At 37.6% G+C, this 24028-nt stretch overlaps 1 protein-coding gene across 2 annotated transcripts in view; it reads left to right on the plus strand.

The window, feature by feature from the left end:
• Positions 1-24028, plus strand: part of RAPH1 (Ras association (RalGDS/AF-6) and pleckstrin homology domains 1) — an 89007-nt gene that overhangs the window by 18713 nt on the left and 46266 nt on the right. For both annotated transcript variants that reach the window (XM_088167901.1, XM_014880299.2), the window contains exons 2-4: positions 14878-14997; positions 18440-18545; positions 19363-19871. In XM_088167901.1, coding sequence (XP_088024027.1) covers positions 14878-14997; positions 18440-18545; positions 19363-19871 — 735 coding nt within the window. The remainder of the gene's footprint in view (positions 1-14877; positions 14998-18439; positions 18546-19362; positions 19872-24028) is intronic.

Here is a 24028-nt window from a genome sequence, read left to right on the forward strand (position 1 = left end):
TACTATTCCTTATGCCTGTAATTTTGAATGATCCCAATATTCTTATGAAAGAATTTGAATTTAGCTCTTTTTGAAAATATTACAGTATAGCATTAACCTTTCATGCCCCCACTCCCCCCTAAACCAGATGGAGTTTTATTGCCATGTAAGGGTTTCAAAAGCACATGGTGTTGTCTGGAGGGCTATGAAGAAGTGTAGGAGGAAGGGTGCTCTGTTGCTTCTGCCTGAAGCTGGTCATTCCATTTCTCATTGCTTACGGTGCTCAGCTGGGTGCTGGTGGTGCCAGCTGATTGTGAATGCTCATCTGAATGAAGCCACATACAAACATTAAAACAAATGTGTGTGTCAAGGATTCTGACATAATCATTTTTGTATGAAGGCTGCAGAATATTTGTTATGCTGCCAGGAGAAGCAGCCTCTATCAGCTAGTTACTGTACATGGTTCAGACTACACGAAATTGAAGTGGCTTTAACTTCATGCAGTAAACTGCACAGTTGTAGCTGCATCCAGAGGGGATATTCATAGAATCACAGTTTATCTCAAGTTGGAAGGGATGCAGTAGGGATCATCGAATCCAACTCCCTGTTCCTCATAGGACTGCCTAAACCAAAACCATATGACATGACTTAAGAGCGTCATCCAGATGCTCCTTGAACTTTGGCAGGCTTGGTGCTGTGACCATTGCCCTGGGGAGCCTGTTCCAGTGCCCAGCCACCCTCTGGGTGAAGAACCGTTTCCTGATGTTCAATCTGAACTTGCTTGGTGCAGCTTCCTGCCACTTCATAACTTTTCATATGGGAAAGGAACATATGCATTCAAGGAAAGGATATCTTGTTTGTTCCTAATAACTTGGGAAAACAGCACTACAAATAGAGGCCTGTTAAACTGTAAGCCCCTTCCAATTGTACTATTTAGTGGAATTTGTGTTCCAACAGCTATTCAATTGTACCTTCATGTCATCAGCTCTGTGGTGCTTTTTAACAGAGCTGTGTCTTTGCACGAACATTCAAATGTTATAAATACCTAGAGACTGCTCTAGTGATTAGCTTACACTGACAAGACTTTTATTATATAAATAATATATATTTTTAAGTTACATATATCTATACAGACATATTTTCAAGCAGGCATGTTGCCTTTGGGTTGGTTCTGAGACAATTCCACAGATACGTGCAAGGTTCTGTGCTTGTGGAATAAATTTTTAGTTTGCAGAAATGCCTGACCTATGCTTGTGAGCATTCAATGAAAAAGTGCAAAAGGTTAAGATGCTGTTTTTGTGTTTAGCTAATAATTTGAAAGCTAATGACATGGGCATGCTATGTTTTCATACCTTGTGCCTCAGTGCTACAGAGTTTAAACTGGAAATTTTCTGAATTCAGAATTATAAATGTATTTATGGATGGCAATGCTTTGTGGTTTTTTTTCCTTGTTCCTACTTCTGTTTAAATGTCATCTTCTCTGAGGATTAACTTAGTATCTGAAAAGTACTGAAACATGAAGTGCTTGTAATAAAAAGTACACGCTTTAAACATGTCTGTAGAGAAAGTAATTCAATAAGACTTGTCATTTTACTCATTTGGTAAAAATTGATCCAATTTTAACATAAATTCAGCAAAATTATACTGTTTTTTCAGTATCATACATGTGTAATTCCATGTGCTCTATGGCAGGTAGCATTTGAAAATTTCCCTATACTAATGGCAAAGGTAGGCTTTTCTGTTTATTATGAGCTTAAGAACATAAAAAATCGCTTGAATCTTACAGTACACTCTGAGCTAAAAGTGTAGTTGCAAGTTACAGGTGAACTTGCTGCATCCTAAAAGGGGAAGTCGCACGTGTTTCTTTCCCTATTCCTTCTCCCAGCTGTCTGGTATGAAGCCAAAATAATGTGTTGGCTCTAATATTTGTCCAGTCACAGGACAATATATTGCTGCTTGTGACCTCAGCTGAAAGACTGTTTTGGTGTTTGGAGTGTTGAGTGGGTTTTCTGATGGTTTAGAAGGTTGAGCAGGCTCAATGATGTTATGGAGCAACATGCTAATGGATGGAGAGGGAAGAGATTTCTTCCTTTTCACAATAACAACGAGGTGTTAGCCTGGCTCAGGCTTTAATGTCTAAGTTGTTGTTTTGAACTGGAGCAATAGGAGCTTAAAAAAAAAAAAAAAAAGAAGACATCAGGAAAGTTTGTAGAGACATTTTTCCAAAATCTCCTTTGAAAACTACTGTAGAAAGTTTACCCTGGAATAGAGAGAAAGATAACTTCAAGTTTTATTGCTTCTGAGCCAGCTGTGTTAGTGTTGTCTAAATGCAAAGAAAACCTCCATCCAAAATGTGTTGTGGTTTGTTTGTTGTTTTTAAAAAAAATATTCTGCAGCACTTAAATGCTGATAACAATAAGAAATTGAGTGAATTTCACAGATGCGTTGCTAAAAAGCATGTGTTGATTTACTCGGCTGGTAATAGTTGGGGCTGTGTTTGATGGATGCATTGATGCTGCAGAGCAATGCAGGTGGGAGGTGGGCTGCCCCTTTGCCATTGACATGTTTCTGAGAAGAGGGAAAATGCAAGGATTTGCTACTGAAAGTGCTGTAATATGTTGATGCTTAACTGCTTCATCTGAACAGATGGTATCTTTATCCAAGGGGAGGACAGGAAGGAAGAAGGAGGAAGAATGTGCTGCAGCCCTTCCTCTCCTATGTGACTGGAGCTCTTGGGTATGCACAGCCCAGTGTGTGTTTCCAGGTGAATTTCTTTCTGGAGGAGCAGCACAAATGACCCGTTACCTTTAGCGTGTCACAGAGCCTGCTCCCAGAATGTGGGCCGTGGAAATGATTCTGCAAGTTTCTCCCCTGTCTATCTTGAGAAATAGACAAGTTGTGATCACCTGTGGCTTCTCAGTGAGTAGCACAATCGAAATCCAGCATGATGGAGGAGAGCCTCTCTGGCTGCCAGGATGGCAGTCAAACAGTAGCAGCTATCAAAAGAAATAATCCTGCCTTTTGCTGCTGGGCATTCTGTGGAAGGTGCTCTGTGCTGAACATGAGCTGCCCTGCTGAGTACCATTCTTAACTGCTTAGAAGCTGCTGGACCCTTGAGGCTCACGGTTCAGCAGCGAGAGGAGGGTATGTGTCCCCAGACCGATGACTGCCAGGAAGTATCTCATTCCTGTCCTTCTGAATTTGTGTCTCTCAGCATGGAAATGAGAATAGTACATAGTATTTTTCAGTCAGTGTGACCCTTGCTTAGAAGCCCTGATGTTGAAAAGAGCTCATTCGTTTTTGTTGTATTTTAAAAAGGAAAGAAAGTTGCACTTAGAACAAGTTCAAGTGTTACTTTAAGATGGCTTTGTATCAATCTGATCTACGAAACGTTACTTTTAAAAACTTGTTTTTTAAACTTAATGATTATTTTAATTAGCCTGTGCAATTTTTTTTTTTTCATCTAAATCTTCCCTACCTTTACCACAGCATCAGACTTGGGTAGGAGATACAAATAATCGAATGCTAAGTGACAGAATTTCCAAGCATGTTTGTAAGCAAAACATAAAGTGAAACATAATGCACAGCATATATCTATCTGTGTGTATAATAGCTGCTCTGAGCCACCTGCTTAGGATTATCATCTTCACTGGACTAAAAATCTCATTAGTTTAAATGTTTGAGGAAAGAATTTTTTTGTAAGAAAATTTGGAACTTAGGATTTTATGTGGCAGTATGGAGTCTGCTGATTTACTTGATTATTTCCTCCTCCTCCCCTGTTCTCGTTCCAGTAGCAAAACACTCTGTCTTTAGTTTTCATATGCAAGAAAAGCTTCATTCACAAATCTACCAAGTGTGGTGGCAGCAGACTTTACAGTAGTTGTTTATTTGGCTCAGTTGCTGAGCTGCTTAGACAAGGTCTCTGCAGCTTAAGATCTGAACAGCATTTCTTAGGAATGCTGGGCTAATCCCATGAGTTTAAATACTTCTGTTTAAAGTCCTCCTTTAACAAAACCCAGCTGTCAGCCCCATCTTCCATGACTCTTTTACTGTGTAGAAATTTCATATTTGCTTCCTCAGTGACATAACTTATACTGTATTTTTTTCCTTTTTGCTATGGAAGGTAATTTCCTTACTTTTTCAGGAATATGTGCTTTAAAACATTGATTCTGTGTTAAATATTTACATTTGGTCTTAATCTTGAGGCAATTAAATTCTAGATAAAGTATTTTGGTATGCATCACTTGGTGTTAACTGGCTTTTAGACTTCTCTAACCTTTGACATAGCAAAACTTTTTTATGCTGAGACTGCTTTCTTGCTTTAAATGCTTTTTTTTCAGGGAGTGGTACCCAATAGTAGTGTTTCTCCCTGCTTCCCTCTCTCACTTTCTGGTGCCAAGATTTATTTAGAAATTGAAGTAATGCAGCTTTTCAGTACAAACATATATCTTTAGAGAATATCTTAAGTAGACAAAATTAATTTTAAAAAAATTTAAATAGTTTCAGAAGGCTTATAAGCTAGAGATCAAGGTCAGCACTCAGTAGGCAATGTTTAGATTCCTGTTGGCAGTCTGTGACAAATTTCATAGTTCTGTACCTCCAATTGCTGATACTAGTTTGAGATATTATGTAGACTTCTTGCTTTAAGATCATTAAACTATCCTTAAGAGAAAGGATGTTAAATTAACAGTAGAAAAAATCCCAAGAAAATAAAGTATTAAAAAAAAATGCTGGGAGTACTGTCATCCATTTTCTTTGGGTTTTTTGTTTGGTTTAATATTTTTAGGGGGGGAGGACATTGTTTATTTTGTTTTCTTTTGCTGGGGTTGTTTTTGGGGGGAGGGGTCAGGAGCTTTGGAGAGAGTTCTTCAGTGACTTTCTGCTAAAATGACAAATAAGAATTAAGTTGTATTTTCAGCTTTTATCAGTGATGAGCATGTCTTTCTAAATCTGCTCAAGACTTTTTCCTCCTCAGGAATTAGTGCAGGCTTTAACTAGAGAAAAGTGGTGGTGGCATCCAACTTTAGGATCTTGTTCAACCAGGTGTGTCACTCAAAAATTGCTTTGTGGATTGATTTTACTTCTGGAATGGCTTCTCTTTTACTTTCTGGGAGAAAAAAAGAAGAGTTGAGCAAGAGTAGGACTTCCTTCAGGTGTTTTTTTTTTTTCTCTCACGGTGGAATTCTCAACGTACAACTTGGATTCTTACAATATCACCAAGGAAAATGGTGAATTGAAGTTCATGCAGCAGGATGTTTGCTTTCTGTCTTACTATTGCATGTGAGGATGATGGGTTTCTGAAATTTTCCTTAATCACCTGCAAGACCCTAGGGAAGATGCTGATAAAATACTCTCTCTCAGCAGTGATTTTATTCTGCAGTTTTGACATTCACAGACATCTTTTTCCACCTATATACATATCACATATATATACACATATATACATACAGAGGTTGGTGATGCAAAGGAGTGATGGGAATAGGGAGGGGTTTTATGTCTCTCCTTGCAGTTTGCTATGAAGTTGGAGGATGAAAGTTGACTGCCAATTGCAGTACTTATCTGGTCTTATTAGTGGCTTAAAATATAAAATTAGTTGAGCTGGGGTAGCCTGCTTAGATGTGTTTATTTTTGGTTTAAGGCAGTGTTCTTCTGCTCAGTTTGTTAGAGGGGGATTTAAAGTAAATCAGATGTCTTCTAAATTAAATACATTTTCTCCTTTGTAAAGAAGTGTTTCAGCCAAAAGATTATTTCTCTATTCGTTCTCTAAATATTTTTCATTGTGGTGTCTCTTAAGGTCCTGCTGTTTTGTCATGGCTAGTTGTAAACAAAATGTATTGACTCATAAATGCTGAGAATGAAATACCTGTATTCTTTAGAGGTGTGGAACATTCATCGTGAGTCTTTGAAAAATGCGCAGTTGTGGTTTTGATTTTTTTTCCCCCTTTTTTTCTGGAGATGGCAGTTCCAGCTATAGTGAAATGCACCTCTTCACAACGTACTCTTAGTTCTTACCAGGACTCCTAAGTTGCGTTCCAGCCTGTTCCAGCTGAGGTTAGTGTAAGAAGTACATACCCTGACATAAAAGCAACCTGTGAGGAATGTTGTTTATTTATCATAGCTAAAGCATTATTCATCTGTTTTTTGAGCCATGGTTCATAGACTGTCGTTAGGTCCTTGTGGAAAGGGATTTGGCAACTACTTCTGAGTCTAGATAGTGCCCTCATCATAGAGATTACCAGTGTCTGCTGTGGTATCTTCAGTGAGCATTGGCATAATGCTGATTTTTAACCTTTGAGAGAATCCCTTGAACAAAAATTAGTTTTTAACTGTCCTAAAGCATAGAGCAGCTCAGTCTTATGAGGAAGTACTCTCACCTGCATTGTAATTTGACCTATGACCTAAGTTACTTTCTTGCATTTCCCTTTTCCTGGTTGGTTTGATCATTCATTTATACCATTGATAACAATAAGCACTGTTGAGATGTTCAACTTTTATGTGTAGTTGAGAGTTGCTTGCTTTATTTTGCTTTCATATAGTTGAAAGAAAACTTAGTGTAATTGTAAAAATTAGTTTCTTTGAATATTTATTCCTGGTGGGAAAAGACCCTTTACAGACACAATAGACCAGTCTGTAAAAGGATGTGAATTTTTGAGTGGTTGATTGGCTAATGCTTCTTCTCAAGTGCATCTGAAAGTGCTGCTATTAGCCTGGTGATGGTTATTATTGGGCCACAGCTACAGGAATATTTGGGTATTCCCTGAGATCTGTGCATAAGGCCAAATATTACAACAAAATTCACACCTATTCTTAGTCTGCTTGTTCATAATTATTATTCTGTTTTGGGTATCATTCCAAAGGTAAAACTGAGTACAGAGATGCTTCAGCAGTATTTGCATTACAATAACCACATGAAGATTCTGGAAAATCGGCACTAATGTAGTTTCTGAGTATATATCTGCCTACTGAAGACAGGCTATACACTGAAAATTCTCTAGTCTCAGCGGGTAAATCTAAGATGTTGGCTTCTGCAACTAATGAGCGTTACTTTACAGAGTGTTATTTTCCTCTCTGCTTGAAAAATACCTAAGGCAAGTTTTATTTTTATGATATAATTTTTCTTTTATAGTTTTATTCAGGTTGTCTTCATAAAGACTGTTCAGTGAGACATGATGTAATCTAGGATGCTCTTTTTATAGGAATTTATTTAGTGTCCACTTGGGTACTCTGGCTGGAATCTTGGTTCAGGAAATGGGATACTATGATTGATAAAGCCCCTTCTTTTCAAGGCAGCATCTGTTTGGCTAGATGTGAGTCAGGCACTGAAATATATTGGAGAGAATAAAGGTTTTACTGTGTGCCTTCGCAACAGTGCAAATTTCAAATGCAGTTAGAGTCTTGTAGTGACATTTCTGTAATTTTGATGCTTCCCTTATCATACAGGAAAGATGATCCTATAAATGTATTTCAGTATATGAGGAGGCACACTTTGGGGACTAATTTAAAATTTCAGGTTGCAATTATGGAATAGTAGAGTCAATATAAAGTAATAATAATACAAAGAAAGCTTAAAACCAGAAACCAACCCTATGGAATACAGGATATTCTACTTGATGCACTTTTCATTTTACCTCTCAAAGCTTTGAGGCTATAAAGGGGTGGATGGGTGGGTATTTTGTGGGTGGTTTTGCTGTGGCACATCAGAATGATTTCCCACTGCTAGAAATCAAGATGAAGTAAACATTCTGGTATCTTCAGTGTGTTTATTCCAGGAAACTGTGTGTGCTAGTGTCAACTAAAGTCAGAGGGGGAGTGTTCAAATTCGACTTAAATACAAAGGGAGCTGCAAAAGGTCTGAATATGCAAAATTATGTTTTACTGTTTCTTCATGCTGCTAGCCAAAAAGAGCTTGATTCTTTCATATTGTCTGTGAAGAATACTGAGTTGTCATATCTGTGTCTGCTTTGTTCTGAAGATTTGATATTAAATCTGTGGAAGACCAGGGAGCAACTGTGATATGTTTTACTTTCCTGGTTAGAATCTCTGGTGGTGGTTGTTGAACAGTCTGTTTAAGTCTGAAAGGGATAAGAGTGCTTTCATGAACAGCACCAAGTTTCAGAAAATCTGTATTTGCTGTATACAGCATTGATGTGTTTTGGGGGATTCCAAAAGTAGTGAGACAATTTGCTTTGATGTTACGACCCAGTATCTGATGAAGATTTTTCTTTTTTTTTTTTCTTCTTAGAGTTGCTTTTTCAAACAATTGTTTCATTAGGAGTTGTTAAAATGTAAGTTATGTGTTCAGTTGTGTGCTATAAATATTTATATAACTAACTTATAAATTATGTAAAGAAAAATATTTTTATGAGCTTAGTGAAAAAGGTTGTTGTTTGGCTGGGCTTGAAATACAAACAGCTGGAGGCAAAGACAAGTTCTTGTACAGGCATGTGCCTAATTTTAAGAGGAGCGTTAGAAATCACGCTGTGGATGTTTGAATGTTACTTTTAGCAGCCTTAGTTGATCTTTTATTAAAACTGTAGCCTGTGTGCAGTTCAAAACATGCATTTTCAGACAGCAGCTTTCTTTTCTGTGGTTTCAAAGGTATGTTCTTGCATGTTGCACGGATCAGTGGGCAAAGGAGGGAATATTGTAGGCTGTCCAGTTCTGTATCTCCCAGTTAAACCTGAAAATAAGACCATAAAGTAGGGCTGCAACATTTTCAGACTTGCTGGAGTTCTGCAATCTGGACAAACTGCCTGATATAAAGAAAAAGACTTGAAAAGAGATATGCTTAAACTGTACATAGCTTTTAAACTCTTTCAGTGTATTCTGGAATTGTCTTTCTTCTCCCAGTTGCTCTGAGTAAGTCTTGTACATTTCGTATTCTGCCCTTGACTTCCTCTGTTTGAATAGTAGTTATTGCTAAAGTACAGTGATCTATTTTAATTTGAAGAACAGCTTAAAGACCCCATGTGTGTAAACATTTGTTTCTTTTTTTTTTTGCTAATGCTATTTTCAGATTGCTACTAATTAGTTTGTTTCAAAAAATAAGTGTGGAATTAAATAAAAACAATTTTCCAGAGCAATGCTGAATCCCTTCCTTCCTTAATAGTTGGAATATAGTTGAGTTGGACAGGACAGATCAATTGATAATGTGTTGATGTAAAGAAAAACACTTTCATCAGCTGAAAAGTAAGGGAAGAAAGGCAGGAAGTAGATAGTAGACTTAAATGCAAGGTTGTCACAGTAATAATGAATGCTTCATACATACACCTTAATTACATCTGCAGCCTATTGACGTGTGACTGGTTTTCGTGAAACTTATGTTGATGTCCAGGATATCAAGAGGTTGCCCACAGTATTTCAGAATATTGGTTATGAAAGATCTCTTTGCTTGAAATGAAGTGTCTGCAGATTTATCTTTTTATCAGACATTCAGTGTGCTTTCACCTTGTTTTGTTAGTGCCGAGTCTGAAAAACTATTGCCTGAAGCATGGTTTAAAAAAAAAGAAAAATGAAACTCAAAGTTGGCTAAAAATAGCATATTTTTAAAATACAGAAACAGACTTTCACTTGACATAAGATTTTTTCATTTGGAATGTTCTGAATTTGAATTTTTTGGCTGACAGATTTGTATCTCAGTATTTGAATTTGAGAGGCATTGGAATGTCTGTGCTGCAGAAGCCTTGGGATGTATTCAGCTATTACTATGCTATTTGAAGCTCAAAGAAAACAAATGCTCTTTTGTTCAGATTTTCATCTGGATTACTTTTAACATAAACTAGGTTATAGAATATTGGATAATGCACAAAGGGCTTCCTATAACTTTCTAATCCCCCTTCAAATATCTCTTTCAAGAGTAATTATTTTCAGAATACTTTATGATTATTAAGAAGAAACACAGAAATACTAAAGCAAGTGATCTGCACTGTCATTGGCTCAGTGTGCTGTGGTATTAAATTCAAAGGAGTGTTAGTGTCAGTTGCAGCATAAGAATCTCTGACTGAGAAGTGTGCCAGGTCTGATGGGTCCCTGTCACATGGGCAGAGTATTCATGTGATACAAATACATGTATGTGCTCAAAGTACTTATCGTTATTTACCATGACTTTAATTATGGAAATGTCTAGAAACATGGAACAGGGATGTGAGCTTTGCCTGTCAGTTTTGTGACAGCATTTTAGTTTTTTTTTCTGTTCAAGTAGCCTTGTTTCTTTAAGCAGTCAGGTAAATGAATATTGGAAAACCTGCTAGAATCCTACTCTGATATTTATGTGTGCACTTGGTGCTTATGTGTTCATATGGTATGTTAGTGTACTGTTCTATCATATACAACGTTTTAACCAAAATGGATATTGGCATAATAACACAGGAATGATCACAAATGAAGGAACTTGAGTGCCCAGATGAGGTCTAGAGAGAGTATGTTTCCCCAACTAGGCTATGCTGTATAATTCTTGAGGCCATATAAAATGCAGAAAACCAGTTATTTCTTGAGATGGTGTTTCAAACATTTGTGTCTTGTCTACTGCATGTCTAAAATAGCTTTGTAACAAATTCTGTAGTTATTTTTGTAGGCAGATTGATTTTTCAGGAACGAGCAGGACCTTGCAAGCTTGTGTTTAAATAACAAGAAAGGTTGGAGGTAGAAACATCAGTTGCCTGAAAGATGATATATTTTCATTTTGGGGTTTAATGCTGTCAGTTGGTTTTGAACATACTTAAGCATCTCTAGTTCAAAATTCTTACTACACTGCTTCTGAAATTATAGAGAATAAACACATTCTTATTGCCGACCCTTTATGCACATTACTGTTTCCAGCTGAACTCAGAACTCTGTTTTTCTTTCTCTTAGTCTTTGCATCATCAGTGAATTGTAGTATAGAAACCTGCAACTTAATTACTTTACAACTGGTTGGGTTTTTTTTCAGTGCAGAGTGTATTTTTTATAAGGAGATATTGTTAATATAATAAAAAATTAATTTATCTCAGTCAATTTGGTTGATTTAAGGTAGGAACTACTGTCTTAACATACGAGTATGCAGGATAGGGTCTCAGTGCAAGACACTTCCCTCGTGCCAGGGTCTTAGTGAAAGACACTTAAGATACACTTTTGATAACTCCGTCCCAAAACTTCTGATATAAAGCAAACTGTTTCTTAGTTTCAGAATTCTGTGGTGGTGTGTTTTCTTGAGAATGTTGAAATTATATCATCTTTCCATCTTTTCTCCTGTGTTTTAATAGCTCATGCTTGTCCTGGCATACCAAGAATGTAAAAATCCTCTTGAAAGAGTAAATATTTTTAGTTTTTTTCCCATAAAGTATTGGTGAGTTTTGATTTTTTGCACTGTAATTTAAAATAGTAAGTTGTGATTAAATGTTACAACTAGTAACTTCTAATGAAAGCCTTAATAATTTTTCATAATCTAGTATTAGAATACTCTGCTTCATGCATTTAAAGGTAAAATCTAATGAACTGTTTTGAAACTAGACCATTGACTTAGAGTGATTATGAGTCTACCTGTTTAAATAGCATTTCAGATAGACCCAGTAGACTGTCCCAGTCCAGAGTGGATACTGAAATGATACATAGGCCATGCTTTAGTGCAGGAAGCCTCACATCCGTATGAAAGGCTGCACTGTGTTGATATTGTATTTTATCCAGGTATCCCAGAATGATGCTGCTCATTTTCTTTGTTATACTTCGACATACACTTGAACAGAATAGAGGGTTAATGTTGAAAAATAATTTGAATCCTTAAGTTACTTTGGCATGCCGGCTGGTTTGAGCTATGCAGAAATAAAAACTATTTAATCTGCTCCCCTGCAAATGTTTTAGGAATGTAAGTGGCTTACTTTATGGCATCACATCAGACCATGATACTTTCTCCATTTTTTACATCTAATTCAATTCTAAATTACTCCTTTAACAAAAAAAAACCCCAAGCCAACTAAACACAACACACACAACCTCTTACACCTTATGCTGGTTTTATTTCTTGTTATAAATTAAGATGTTGTATCTTTAGAAAGGTGTGATAACTCCCACTTAGATCATAATGTGCTAAAGTGCAGTGAATGCTAGCTGTAATCAACAACAGTGAGAAAGAAAATGGCTATAAAAAGGAAAATTTGAAGTTTTTAATTGGAATGTGCACTCTTTTGAAGTGATTAATGTTTTGAGTTCTTATGCCAAGAAGTTCACATACTGTTTTCTGAGCATTTTGTCTCTGCCCTCATTTATTGAATTAATTCTTTAATTAATGTCCTTTGGGATATCTTCCAGTTGTGGAACTTGTACTAAGATTTCCTTTTACAGAACTTGAGACTTAATATTAGCTGTTTCTGAAGCGAGACACTAACCTCTGTGTGTCTTTTGCAAGTAAATGTTGACTGGCTCATAGGAAATGCAGCTGACGTTAGGAAGCTTGGGTGGGGACTACAAGGAGCTGGCAAATACTACAGGGTCCAGTGCCAGACATGCTGACACAACAGTACTTCACTTGTACAAGTTTTCTTTAGGCTGCTAATTCTGTCTTCAGAGTAACTGGAACCAAAGCAGTGTCTCTGATGCCAAGTTAAAATAGCTAAAGCAACAGTTTATTGGAAACTGAGAATGCTTTCCATGGCTTAGATCCTTAGAAATATCAGTAAAAAGAGCAAGCTTCCCTCTTAATGAAAGGGTGAGTTATGAACAGTGTCATATAATGAATGCACTGCAAAACAAGTCCCTCTTAACTAGAGTGAGTGTCAAAAACAGCTCAAAGAGGGAAAGGCTAGCATTGTAAAGTATCTGTAAATACTGTGCTCTCAGTGGTTTACATCACAGTTTCCATTTATTTGATTTGCCACTTCATAGTCATATTTCATAGGCCACCCTTTAAATAGCTTCCTTTAGGTTTCAAATAAAAATTATTTTCTTCAAATGTATCTAGACATTGAGAAATGCTATGTAAGCACTCCTACAGCAGTTTGACCATGTCACCTTAAGAATAATGTGTTTTTTCTCAATTTTACAGTATTTCTGGTCCATGTAAGAGCCTAAGAAGTAGTAAGGCAAAGCTTTGAAGGGGGATAAAAGTGAAATACAGCGTAAGTTTGCTTTGCAGAAGTTCAGGCAGAGTATGAGTTGCTGCTACCATGCTGTCTCTAGTTTTGTATGTGGGAGGACTTGCAGGAGGCATCGTGGAGAGGAATCTTGCCGGGGAAGGCAGGCCTGGCTTACAGAATATAAAAACTGCTGCAGTCTTGGTGGAAGGATACAGCAATATTACATAAACATATTGGTTTTGTTTTAATTTCATCATCACTCTTAGATTTTAGGAAGTGCTTCCTTTCATTCCTTGACTGTAGGACTCAAAGCTAAATGTAGAAGAAAGGAAATTCAGATGGTGAATTTAATCTGCTCAGTGTTTGTGCAGTGCAGTGTGCCATGACAAGTTAGCTTTAATGTTGTTGCCTCTTTTAAGGTAGGCACATGCATTGTGCTCTCCCACAAAAGTACAAGTTCAGATAGACTGGAGCAGCTTTGCCTAGAGCAGCTGGATGGCAGCATCTTACATCCATGGGAGACACAGACTTCTGCTGGCCTCAGAATAACAGATCACCTCTGAAGTCTTCTCTGACCTATTTTGTCAAGTTAAAATGAAATAAAAGCAATTTATAATAATAATGAAAGATTATTTTTAAATCCTGGAGGAGTTTTTTTACATGAAAACTGTCATATAAAATAAAAAGTAGATTGACTAGTTTTTTCTCTGAGATCACCTTAATAATTTTTCATCAGTTATCAGCTAGATCAGTTCGACTGTGGGATGTTGGACATTGATGTCTTACAGACCAGGATTTGTCTTTTCCTGAGAGTAGCTCTTAGTTCATTTTTAAATCTACGAAATGTAAACTGTTGCTTTCTGAAAGCTATGTGGCAAGGAACTATGTAGCCCATGACTTGACTAAATCAAGCTGTTCAACTGATCATCGATTTTTTTGTGTAGCTCTTGCTGGGGATCTGTCCTCATGTGTCTCTGGACATTCTGTACTGCCTGATTGCTTCCAAATTATTACCTGGATTGTTGCCCCCCCAAGTAGGTAAATTGTCTTCCTGAACCAGATCCTGTCTCTGCCAGTATGAGTGTACAAAGAAAGGCATGTGTGTCTTAGCTCCATAAAGGGGGGTGGAGGACATGTTTGAAAAAGAGATTTAAACAAAAGGTTATTTTTCTTTGAGATAAAAGCACAGAAACTTTGGAGAACATTGTCTTTATCTTGGTCACAAATTTGTTAAACGAAGGAGCATCTGAGAGATGTTATGATGACTCTTTGCTTCCAGAGAGAAGTTCCTTTGTTGAATAAAAATTGTGCAGTATCACTGAAGTGATCTGGTCAGTGTCCAAGATTTCAACTGTCTCAGGGGATGTATTGCTGACATTCTCTATGGCCTGTTTAAGCATTTCTGTTTACAGATTTGTAGAGTGATCTATTTGCAGTGCAGTGAGACTGCACTTCCTGTAGTTGAATGGTGTTGCTTAACTGTGGTCAGCTGAATTCCTTGGACAAGAGTTGGATTTTTCTAATGTAATGCCAATAGATTTTGCCAACAATAGCTGGCAATGAAGGCACATGCAAGGCTAGCATGAATTTCTGATGGTATATTAGATACTGTGAACTCTGTTCCTAATAATTTTCTGCATCATTCTGCAAAAATGAGCTGCAAAAATGGCTTTGCAATTATCTATTACAACTTCCGTACTAAGTCTTTACCAGTAAGCAGGAGTTTTTATGAAGTTTATGGATGGACATTTGCTTTGATTTAGGAATACTTTCAGCAACATGGTAGCTGACACTAGTTGTTTTAGACGCTGACAAGAAAGTTTGAGTATCAAATTTATTTTTTTTTCCTCAGATGGAGCAATTGTCAGATGAAGAGCTTGACCATGGTGCAGAAGAAGATAGTGATAAGGAAGATCAGGATCTCGACAAGATGTTTGGGGCCTGGCTGGGTGAACTGGACAAACTCACACAGGTGAGGGAGGTTTCAATGATCTCAAAGAATAATTTTTTGTTAGTATTATGTTTCTTTTCAGTTGGATGCCAACTGCTTGACAGTCACTTGCATCAAGGTAGACCGTAGCCTGTGACCAGTTCTTTAAAGATTTATAAATTAGCTCATTTTCCCCATCCTGAGGTTGTTTGATGTATCATAAAGGGCACAGTTCCTTCCCAGAATTACAGACCTGGTATTTTGTCCTTATGTATGCAGAGCAAGATGGACTTCAGCTGACAGAAGATAGGTTGTGTCTCAAAACATGTGGTTTGACATTGTCCAGCTGTGATAGCATTTATTTGTCGCACCTGAACAGCAATAAGAAAAAACTGTGAATGTTGCCACCGATTACATGATAAGATACCCTGATACACCTTCAAGGACTCACCATTGTCCCAGAATACTCCTCCTGCATCAGTGAATCAGCTGATAAGACATCTTTCAGTCCTTCCTTCTTTGTAGTGCTTTTCCTTTGCTTCACAAGCAGACAGTGCATTTTGCATGGTGTGCTGCATTCCTGGGGTGATCAGCCATTTCTCTGTGACTGCCTGCAGGGGTGTTTCAGCTGTGTGAACTCACCTTCCTGAATAACGTATTAAATCTTCTCCCTGTTTGTCATGAAGAATTAAGCAGAGGTGTGATAACTGAAGGTTCATTAAGCTAAAGAAGAGGCAGTTTTTCTCATCTTCTTCGTACTTGAAGACTGAAGGAAAATTGAGCTAATCATGTAACAGGGTTTCAAATTCAGACTCGTCTCTGTTACTGTCTCTGCCAGCAAGTTCTAAATGTATATAGCACTATAGGGGAAATTTTTATTTTTTTCCCCTGAGCTCACACATGCAGGGCAATAAAGAATCCTGCCTTCTGAGATGAGTGGAAGAGTGTGACGTGAATCTGTATATACTAATTCTTGCTGGTTTTAAGTGGGGTTTTAAAGGGTTTTTAACCCTTACTTTGAAGGATTTTTAATGGTGTGAACCATTTTGAGGGCATGGGCATTGCAAATTGCCTTGAGTGAGGATATTCACAGAGAAGCACAATGGGTCTTAGACCCATTAAGCATTGCTCAATTTCAGATATTCTGCAGGCCTGTTGAGCTTCAGTGACAGCAAGAATCCCCATGTAACACATTCCACTGCAGGGACAGCAGCTTCTGACCCTGTCATGTACTTCTTGGGTCAGCAGCTGGATCATAGCTGCCCTGCTGCTTGCTACTTAAAAAAATCCTGATATTATAGCCATCATATTAGCCATCATAGCATAACAATTCAATGAGTCTTATACCCTTTGTTCTCTGCCCCGTTTTTTAAAGATATGAGCAGCCTGAAAATACAAGTATACTTTACTTGGGACTTATGGCTACAGTATTGACATGCAGACTTCAGGGTGATGTCTCAGTTTGTTGCTAGTCCATACAAATTTCTTAAAACCTACTAAGAGGTACTTAATGGTAGGACCCACATTACTTGTTTCTTACCTTCATAGTGCTGTTCGAGACAGTCTGCAACATAGCCTGACAGTTGCCCTTCTATCTTTTGCAACTACTGAGAAATGACATTTCCCCCAGAACTTTGAATGAACTCATATTGTTCTCTATACACAAGTTAACAGAGTTGGTTTTGTCTCAGTTCATTTATCTGGACAATCATCAAATCTTGATGGAGGTGATTAGAGTTTGTGAGATCCAAAGTGCATTCTGTAATTTCAGCATTTGCTGCTATCTATCAGCGGGACTTCAAGAGCAGTAGAGGAAAGGTTTTTGTCTCTGAGATCCTTGATTTTTAACTTCTTTTTAGGTTTCCTAAATGTTTATTTTGAGGTGATTTCAAATAATACCCCGATGTAAGTGCTTTTTAAAAGATCTGAAATTGTTTAAATACCCATGGGAATAATTTCAATTCACTTTCCCTCTTTAACTCTTGGTTCAACAAAAGCATTATAAAATGAAGTCACGAAATCTGCAGCATGTGTGAGCAATACTTGGCATTAATGAAGGGTGTCTCAATATTTATTCTGCTTAAGTTATCCTGCTGTATGGTACAGGTTAAATGAAAAAAAAAATTACCTTGCTTCTTATGATTATTTATAATTAAGCTTTTGGGGCTGTTGCAATTTTTAGCAGTTCTCTAAACCTCTTTTTTAGCAGTTATGGAGAATGTGCTCAAATAATAGTGAGGGCATATCACTTGTGTGTCCAATGATCTGCAAGAAGTTTATTAAAGCCAGTACAACACTGCTGAGCTGCTTTTAACCAGAATATATTTGCTTCACAGGAAATCTTTTGTAGCAGTCTGTGTGTTCAGTCTGAAGGAACGGGACCTAACTTGTCTCTTCTGTCTTCAGGTTCACTGATGTCTCTCTAGGATTATAGACTTTTTTGTTTTTTTAAAAGTCCAGGCCAAGCTGAGAAGAGAAGGGAGCTCAGGAAGAATAAATAATAGGGGAAAAAGTAGTGCATTTGATCTTTTTAACGAAGGCTTGAGTAAAGATATAGAAAATGAATATAAAAAGTTTAGGTCAGAAACTTCATTCTGTTGGAACTAGAAGATGCTTTTCCTTTAGGTCAGGAACTCTTTATCAGTACAAGCATTCCCTAATTTCAGATGATCTGCAGGCCTGTTGAGCTTCAGTGACAGCAAGAGCTGGATTCCCCATGAAATACATTCCACTCCAGGGCCAGCAGCTCCTGGCCCTGTGCTTCTTGGGTCAGCAGCTGTATTACAGTGCCCTACTGCTTGCTACTTAAAAAAATCCTGGTATTTATTATAGTGCTATACCCATAGCATCATAACATAACAACTCAGTGTATTAGTTAGAAAGAGTTTCTTTTTTTCATTTATGCTAGTTTTCCTAAAAAAATGTGTCCTACGTAAACTGGCTGGGGTTGGTTTTTATAACTTAATGTTATTCACAGGAAAGACTATTGAAAAAAATTTCTGAATTTAGTGAATTTAAATCCCTGTTAATAAAATCAGATTCTTCATTGAATGTTTGCAAGCACTCATGCCCTGATTATGCTCATAAGCTTATGGTGGATATCTTAGACCATATCTTAGACTCTTATCCCAGTTTAATGTTGTGCAGTTTCCTGCAGAGAAATAATTACAGGTAAGTCAGCTGTCTGTTTCGAAATGAGCCAACACCACTGAAAAGCATTTAGAAAATGCTTCTCACTTTTTGATTCTGAAAAAAAAGCAGTACGTGTTTAACAAATTTTCTTCACTGCTTTTCTGAAGTTAAATCTCTGTAGGATGACGATGTTTGTTTTCAGTCTAAAGCCTGTAAAACAGAGGTGCTTTTATATATACCAGTAACTTTTGAAAAATTTCTCTTAGAGAAAATTAATTCTCATTCATCTTAAAGATTTGCTTGTCCAATTCCTTGTCAAATTTTATTTTGCCCTTTTTTTGATCTTTTTCAGAGTTTGGATGCAGACAAGCCTGTGGCACCTGTGAAGAGGTCGCCTCTCCGCCAGGAAACCAATCTTGCCAACTTCTCATATCGCTTCTCCATGTATAATTTGAATGGTTTGTTGAATTATTTACCACATGTAGTTTAAGAAAAATAGTAGTTTAAGAAAAACCTATTTCAACTATAAATTAAAATATTGTAAAATATAAGAACATTTGAATACACTTGCACCTGAGGTGAGAGCCTATTTGGTGAAGGCATTGCTTTCTGGTGTCCTTTTCTTCAAGTATTTGAGTCTCCTAAAGTAGTGTCTTTTACAACACCTGGTATCTGAGAACTGTAGGGTGGTATTTATATAAAAAAGCTTGTTCTGGGATCGGGTCTCATGAAAGAATGAATTAATGTGTATCTGTTAACTGGGAAGAAAGAGCATCTTGTTTTATGGAACAGGATGCAGAAATATAGCTACAGAATGCTTTCAGGATAAACAGAAGGAAACCTTAATTTAAAGATTTGAGTATGTATATAGTATTTTTGGTTTTGTTTTGGTTTTTTTTAAAGCAGTTGCATTACTTTAGCAGAAAATGCTTAGCAGAACATCTGCACTTTTTGGAAAAGTGAGGCATGCTGTGCAAATGCATTTTTACATTCTGTTCACAGGAAAGCAGTGTAAACTTTTCAGATGTAATCTCAGCTTTCATAGACTTATTTTGCTGACAAATGAGTTTAAATAGTTTGAAAGTTGCACTGGTCAAGGATAGTAGTGCAAATTAATTTCTGTTCAGCAGTGGGCAGATATTTTGCAATACAGATGGGAAAAGAAAATACTGCTTCCTTTGGTCTCTTAACCATTATATTTGATAACACAAAGTGAGGCATCGTAAATGAAATAACTGCACATACTACTACTCTGACTGCTCTTGTTTGTTGCAGAAGCCCTGAATCAGGGGGAGACTGTGGATCTGGATGCCCTGATGGCTGATCTCTGTTCCATAGAGCAGGAGCTCAGCAGCTTTGGCTCTCATTCAGCAAACAATGCTGCAGTGAAACGCCTTGCCACAGAGCCCAAACCTCAGAAACCGCCTGCTAGTCGGCCTTCCACTAAGCACAGCAGCGTGAAAGGATTGTCCTCCTCCTCTGCTAAGGCGACACATGCCAACGTGTCTCTGGATGACATCACTGCACAGTTAGAGAAGGCCTCTTTGAGCATGGATGAAGCAGCCCAGCAGTCTGTTGCAGAAGACACCAAGCCCGTGGTTGGTGCCCAGCACAGGAGGACAGCGTCTGCTGGCACGGTGAGCGATGCCGAGGTGCGCTCCATCAGTAACTCCTCCCGTTCCAGCGTGACCTCGGCAGCTTCCAGCATGGACTCCTTGGATATCGATAAGGTGACGAGACCTCAGGAACTGGACTTGACATCACAAGGGCAACCAATCACTGAGGTAGGTACAACTAATTCAAGATTTTTGTTTGGTTTGGGTTTTTCTCTTCAAATATACACCTCATTCCCTGTGCTAACACTCGTAGCTAAACATCTGCAGTGGGGTTGATTGAAGACTTGTTTTTACAGCACGTAAACTGCTCATGTTGTACCTACTTCTTTCTCTGGTTTTGGGTCTGTCTGCAAGGAAACTTCTTATAAAGAATGTCTTTGGTTTTGGTTTATTTAAGAGCTTTCCCATCTCCTCCTCCTCCTCTCAAGCCAATCATGCATTTTAATGTTTTTAAAATTAATATTTTTTCAAAGTATATATCACATATTGCCTTTAGTTTAAATCTGAGGAGTGCATAGCTGTGGACAAAAGAAAGCACACTTGACAAAACTCCATTCCTATTACAGTACAGTTAGTACCTGAAACACATGGAGCAATCTATGGGTGTCTATCTGGAGCTATACTATACCAGTAATTTGCTGCTACTTAATATTCTTGTTTAATGTATGACAGGAGGACCTCTTTGAAGCAATACACAACACAGAAAAATAACTGGGCTGCAATACATTAGGAGATATTCATTTGGAATTTTGATGCTTTGACATAGATTAATCAGAGAGGAAACTTCAGTAAGAACAGCCAGTTCAGTGAACATTGCAAGTGCTGGTGACTTGTGAGAGAAAATGTGGAAAATGTTCTAGTGAATTTTGAGAACTTAAACTTAGAAGTTCTCTTGTAGAACTACTGTCTGAAACAGGAATCTGACCTATTAAAATGTCTGTTGTACTAATATGCATGTTCTCTTTCATGAGAGGAAACTGGAATAAGCTGAGTTTATTCTAATCAATAATTAAAACTAATCTGAATGGGCTGTACTGAAAGCATGGTTCTACACATCTGCAACAAAAGTTCATCTGATGTAAAGTGAACCATGCAGGCTTGTCAGTCTTATGATCAACTCATTGAGGTCACACTTTGATTTAAATCTTTATTTGAAATGGTGAGAAATGAATGACAGTTTAGGTCAACTTTGTTTTTGTATAAAAAGTTTGTATTCAGTGTGCTTTTATTGGAGATCTCCTACTGAGTGAAGCAAAACAGATAGAAATGTGCCCTTTGCACTTTGGAAAGTTAAAATGCAAACCTTTGCATTATTGCTGTAGGCCTAAGTGTTCAAGCCTAGCCTATGACAGTCATTAACTATATTGTTGTTTGTTTGAGAATCGTTTTATTTTTATGGTATGATAAGGCTTATTTTTTGTTTTTTGGTTTTGGTTTTTTTTTTTGCATCTCCAGCTGTTAAGCATGATTATATGTCTGTCCTTATGACGTAGAAAGTTAGGCAGTCTTGCATTTTGGTCTTTTCTCAGGCTAAAAAGATGGCTTTTGTGAATTAGTTGCTCTAGCTTGCGTAGCATAAGAAAAGCATGAATGTTTCATTTTTAAAATTTTTTTAATGCAAAGTGTTTTCTGCATTGATCTTGCAGGTCTCCCTCTAGATTCTCTTTTTCTTTGTGAGTTACGTGCTTGAGGCATCAGTAAAATTGCCCTTCTTGTCGCCCAGATTTTTTCAGTCCTTTGTGTCATGAGTAATCAATAAACCACCTGCTGCCCTTAATTACCTTGATGTTGATGAATCAAGGGACAGAGGTCAAGAAGTTGCTTTGTCTTCGCAGGAAGCTAATCTGTAGTGCTGCAAGTGTTGCAGTTGCTGTTTCTGTGCTCTTGACCACTGACTGCAAAGCTCAAACTCATCCCCAAAAGTTTTTCTCAAAGACATGTGAGGGCTGCCTTTGTACAAATGCAGTGATTGCTTCTCATATAAGAATGTGCCTATTGTTTCTCTGCCTAGATAAGTTGATAAGAATGATTGAGTCCCATTCCTTTGTAGGAGGTAACCAGAAAGTGTCAGTAATTTGAGATCCAGATTCTGCTCTAGTCTTGAGAACAGAAACCTCTGCACTCATTAACCATGCTGTTTGCTTGGGCTCTATCTATTCTTTTTAATTTCAGTAGCCTGAGGAAGGTGTTCAATTTTGAGAAATTATCCCCAAGTTTACAGAATTGGTATTCAATTATTCAGTATTAAAATTTTTATATGATGGGATGGGACTTTTACTGAGAAGTAAGTTTCTTTTCTCATCACTGGTGAACAGAGAAAGGGAAATGACTTTTTTTTTTTTGAGTTTGTGACAGATTATATGGTGGTGTTTTTTAAATTAATTTAGATTTTAAATGAATTCTTTGGAAGAATGATTTAGTATCAACCAAGCTGTTTATTTCCTCTGCCATTCATTTAGCACCCAAAAATACTTAAAGGGTTTATTAATCCTCTTGGCTAGATTGTGAACCAAAATTACCTTTTACTAGTAGGGCTGAATTGTACCCTCCCACCCACACAGTTGACTCAATGGTGCTGTTTCTAATAGAAAACATCCCTCTGAGGAAATAGCCTTTGAAGACATCCTAGGGTCCATATAAGGAAAAAACCCAACAGTTTTTATGCAGAAAGTGGGAGAGGCTATTTATTCATGGTCACAGCAGATCTGTTTGAGATTTATTATTCTGAAGTAGTGCTTCAAGTTAGCTCTTTTCTTTTGCCTGTCTTCCTTGAGACTGCCTGTAGGTGAACTGACCTTTAAAATTTTTCTTTACTGCTGTGGCTCTTCTGAAAGAGGTCAGTGTCTTGGCAGCTCTGCCCTTTTGACCCATACTTTCTGTCTTCTCCAGGCAGTATAGGTACTTTAAAAAGTCATCCTTTCTGCTGTAACTTCATGTTATGCTCTTCCTGAGAAAAATGGAAGACAGTTTTGATGGGAGGAAATGCTTGTCTGAAAAAGAAAATTAGGCTTTGCAGTTGTAAACTTCAGTAATCTATCTTAAAAAATAATTCTGCTCTCTATTTAAGAGCTCTCTTACCTGGAAGCACAGGAAAATCCCGTAAAAGAGCAGTCATGCACTGGCCCACTGAAGGTAGATATTGCCTGGTATTCTCTCTGGCTGGTAACAGGAACCAGTATTAGGGAAAAAGGCTGCAATTCCACAACCACCAGAAATGGGAGGATATGACTTCCCTTTCTTCTCCTCCTTCCTTCCTCACAGTTTTTCTTACACTCTCATCTCCTCCCTTGTCCCAGCTTTGGCACTTAGCTGGTACTTAGTGCACCAACACTTTGTGCTTCTAATCTGTGTCTCATTCTGTGTTACTTAGGTAAACTGCAGAGGCTTAGAGGACTGATGGACATTAGCAGGGTTGTAGCCAAGGACCGGAGGTTAGAAGGGAGAGCAGGAATTCATTGGTGGTAATTGATTATTCAGAATTTCTTGCCTGAGCATTTGGACAGGCACCTTAGTGTCTTGTCTTCCTCTTTCTCCTAGCAGCCCGTGCTATAAGAAATTCCTGGGGCTGAGTATAAATCAGCATGATGACCAGTGATCACTCTCAGGGATCATATTGGCCAGGACCATCCTTGTACTCATTCTAAATTTGTCTTTAGGCCACTTTCAGGGGAGTTGGCTGAAGTTCCCTTGGTTGTGTAAAATAGTGGGGTTATTAGTTGTCATCATGGTTTAATTTGCTTCCTTTCTTCCTTGCCTTTCTTAGTACTATCTCTTTAGACCTTGTGAATGTTGATGTTTTCAAAGACTATCACTTTGTAGTCTTGAGACCTTGTCATGCTGGTGTACTAAGTGTTTTCTAACTGCACTTATGTTCTTGTCTTCAGTCTCCTCTTACCTATTGTTGAATAAAAAGAAAAGTTGTCTCCACCCCACCCTAACCTCCATAGTTTTTTGCTAAATTGAAATTTGTCTTTAGCAAAATGACTTCACAGATCCTTGCTTGAACAGTACTCTTTCTAAAATTGATAGGTTGCATTTCATTTTCTATGCTTTTAGTTGTGTAATAAGTGGCATGCACCTTAAAATGTTGTTTCTGTGGGGAGTTACTTTACTTGTATGTAGACCAAATTATTGAAGTAATACCATAAGTTGAAGGTAGGGGAAATGATGTCTCTATGACTAACTTGTTGCCTCCACCCACATTATCTTTTTCTTCTTCTTTTGGTCCCTCTGTCAGCAAGAAGTTGTCTCTGTTTTCAGTGAGCTGTGCTAGAGCAGGAGAAGAAAGCAGAGGGGAGAGAATGGAGAACTGTGTTGATGATGTA

This window comes from Sturnus vulgaris, chromosome 7 (genome assembly GCF_052056855.1).
Source record: "Sturnus vulgaris isolate bStuVul1 chromosome 7, bStuVul1.hap1, whole genome shotgun sequence".
Lineage (NCBI taxonomy): Eukaryota > Metazoa > Chordata > Aves > Passeriformes > Sturnidae > Sturnus > Sturnus vulgaris.